This window comes from Cyprinodon variegatus, unplaced genomic scaffold (genome assembly GCF_000732505.1).
Source record: "Cyprinodon variegatus isolate N-32 unplaced genomic scaffold, C_variegatus-1.0 Scaffold907, whole genome shotgun sequence".
NCBI classification, from domain to species: Eukaryota; Metazoa; Chordata; class Actinopteri; order Cyprinodontiformes; family Cyprinodontidae; genus Cyprinodon; species Cyprinodon variegatus.
Window position 1 is genome coordinate 198,547 of NW_015151360.1, and position 2,124 is coordinate 200,670.

A 2,124-nucleotide genomic window follows, 5' to 3' on the forward strand; every position below is an offset into this window, starting at 1 on the left:
GTTTGGCAGTGGGTCAGTAATGGTGTGGGTTTGCATTTCTTTTGAGGGCCTGACAGCCCTCCATGTGCTTGCAAGAGGTAGCATGACTGCCATTAGGTACCGAGATGAGATCCTCAGACACCTTGTGAGACCATATGGTGGTGCTGTTGCCCTGGATTCCTCCTAATGCAGGACAATGCTAGACCTCATGGGGCTGTAGCATGTCAGAAGCTCCTGTAAGATGAAGGCATTAAAGCTATGTACTGGCTCAACTGTTCTCCAGACCTGAATCTGATTAACCACATCTGGCGCATCATGTCATGATCCATCCACCAACGTCATGTTGCATCACGAACTATCCAGAGTTGGTGGATGCTTTAGCCCAGGTCTGGGAGGAGATCCCTCTGGAGACCATCCGCCACCTCATCAGGAGCGTGCCCAGGTGTTGTAGGGAGGTCATACAGGCAGGTGGAGGCCACACACAATACTGAGCCTCATTTTGACCTGTTTTAAGGACATTACATCAAAGTTGGATCCCCCTGTAGAGTTTTTCCACTTTAATTTGGTGTTTGACTCTAAATTCAGGCTTCCATTGGATAATAAATTGGATTGCCATCGACGGTTTTATATGTTTTTGGTGTTAGCACATCCATCTTTGTACGGAACAAAGAATACAATGAGAATTTCATTCATGCAGATCCTGGATGTGTTATTTGAGTTCAATTTTTAAGCAGTAATTGTCCAAGCATAACTGTACTTTAAGGGAAAAAAAGGAAAAATTTCCTTGTATCACCTGGTTGTTATGGACTGTAACTACGGACGACAGAATGTCTGTCCAACCCTGTTGATTGTTATTGCTGTATTTTCCTCCACTCAGGCTATATGTGATCAGTCAGATCCCAGGCCTGGAGATTCTGGATGACACAGAGGTTATGGAGAAGGAGAGAGCTGAAGCCAGGAAAACCTACAGGCTGCAACAGAGCCACCCCAGCAGCAGCTGGAAGAAGAAGAGCGACTTGTCCAGGAAACAGATACAGAGGAAGAGCGATGGCATTGTCAGACGATAAAATCAACCCTTTGACAATGAGCTGATGTTTAATACACTTTAGTTTGCGCTGATTCTGCTATCATTTAAATAAAAAACATGTTCTATGATGCAGCACTTTCAAATGCACAATCATCATCAAACACATCTGTGTTAGTTCTGCCCATTTGTCTTTAACTAAGGTGCCATCAGGGGCCACAACAATTGTTTGCAATCAATAATAATAAAAAAACTAATATATTTCACCAATGTTGGATTGTTATTTTGCTTATACGTCTTCAAAAGAAGAAATAAAAGTTGTGCAGGATCCTACCTTTGTTTATGAAGTCTATAAAAACTGATTGCATTGATCAGGTCTTAAAAATATATATATATATCTCTTCTTCACCTCATTGGTGAACCCGATGTTTGGTCTGTGGTGTACTTGTATTCGATGCTCTGCAGCTTGGAATGTGAGCTGCTGGTCTTCCATGTTTACTCTGAACGCCTGGTGAAATTCTAATTTCAAGATTTCCTGAATTATTCCAGACAATTACGCAGTTTAACATCTGCTGGCAGTACCACAGAATTGATGATGCTACTTAACAGAGTAATAAATAGTGCTGTGCGCTAATACAAATTCTGAGTATGGATACATTGTTAGAATGTGAGCAAAACATCAGTTTTGTCACTTAGTTAATGGAGTCTGTCTTCTAAAGCCAGGTCCTGTTCCCAGTGGTTTCTCTTGAGCTATCTCTATATAGTTATGCTGCTATAGGCTTAATCTGCTGGAGGGCATACTGACCCCTTTTTATCATACTATCTCTATTCTCCCATTCTCCGGTATTCATTAGTTCAATCTCTAACATTCTGCCCCCCCTATTTAAAATCTTTGCTCTTGGACTGTAGATACCAAGAATAGCATTGCTATCACTAGCACCAATATTAATAAGGGCATTCATGCAATCATTAAATCCTAAAGGACTCCAGTTTTTAACCTGACTCAGCCAGATGGATTTGCTCCGCATATCCATCTGGAAACCTTCTGTTGAAGTAATTTTGGGAAGGGGCGAAAATACTGGTTAGCTGATTGGCCTATGTTGGTGATAGACGGGCCAAAT

General features: G+C 41.7%; 1 protein-coding gene across 1 annotated transcript in view; it reads left to right on the plus strand.

Annotated features, from left to right (window-relative positions):
• The window catches only part of LOC107099780 (leucine-rich repeat-containing protein 72-like), a 25,731-nt gene extending 24,444 nt beyond the window's left edge, over window positions 1–1,287 (plus strand). The window contains exon 5 of the mRNA XM_015398041.1: window positions 857–1,287. Within this exon, the coding sequence (XP_015253527.1) occupies window positions 857–1,046 (190 nt within the window). The 3' untranslated portion in view covers window positions 1,047–1,287. The remainder of the gene's footprint in view (window positions 1–856) is intronic.
• Window positions 1,288–2,124: the final 837 nt, after the last annotated feature.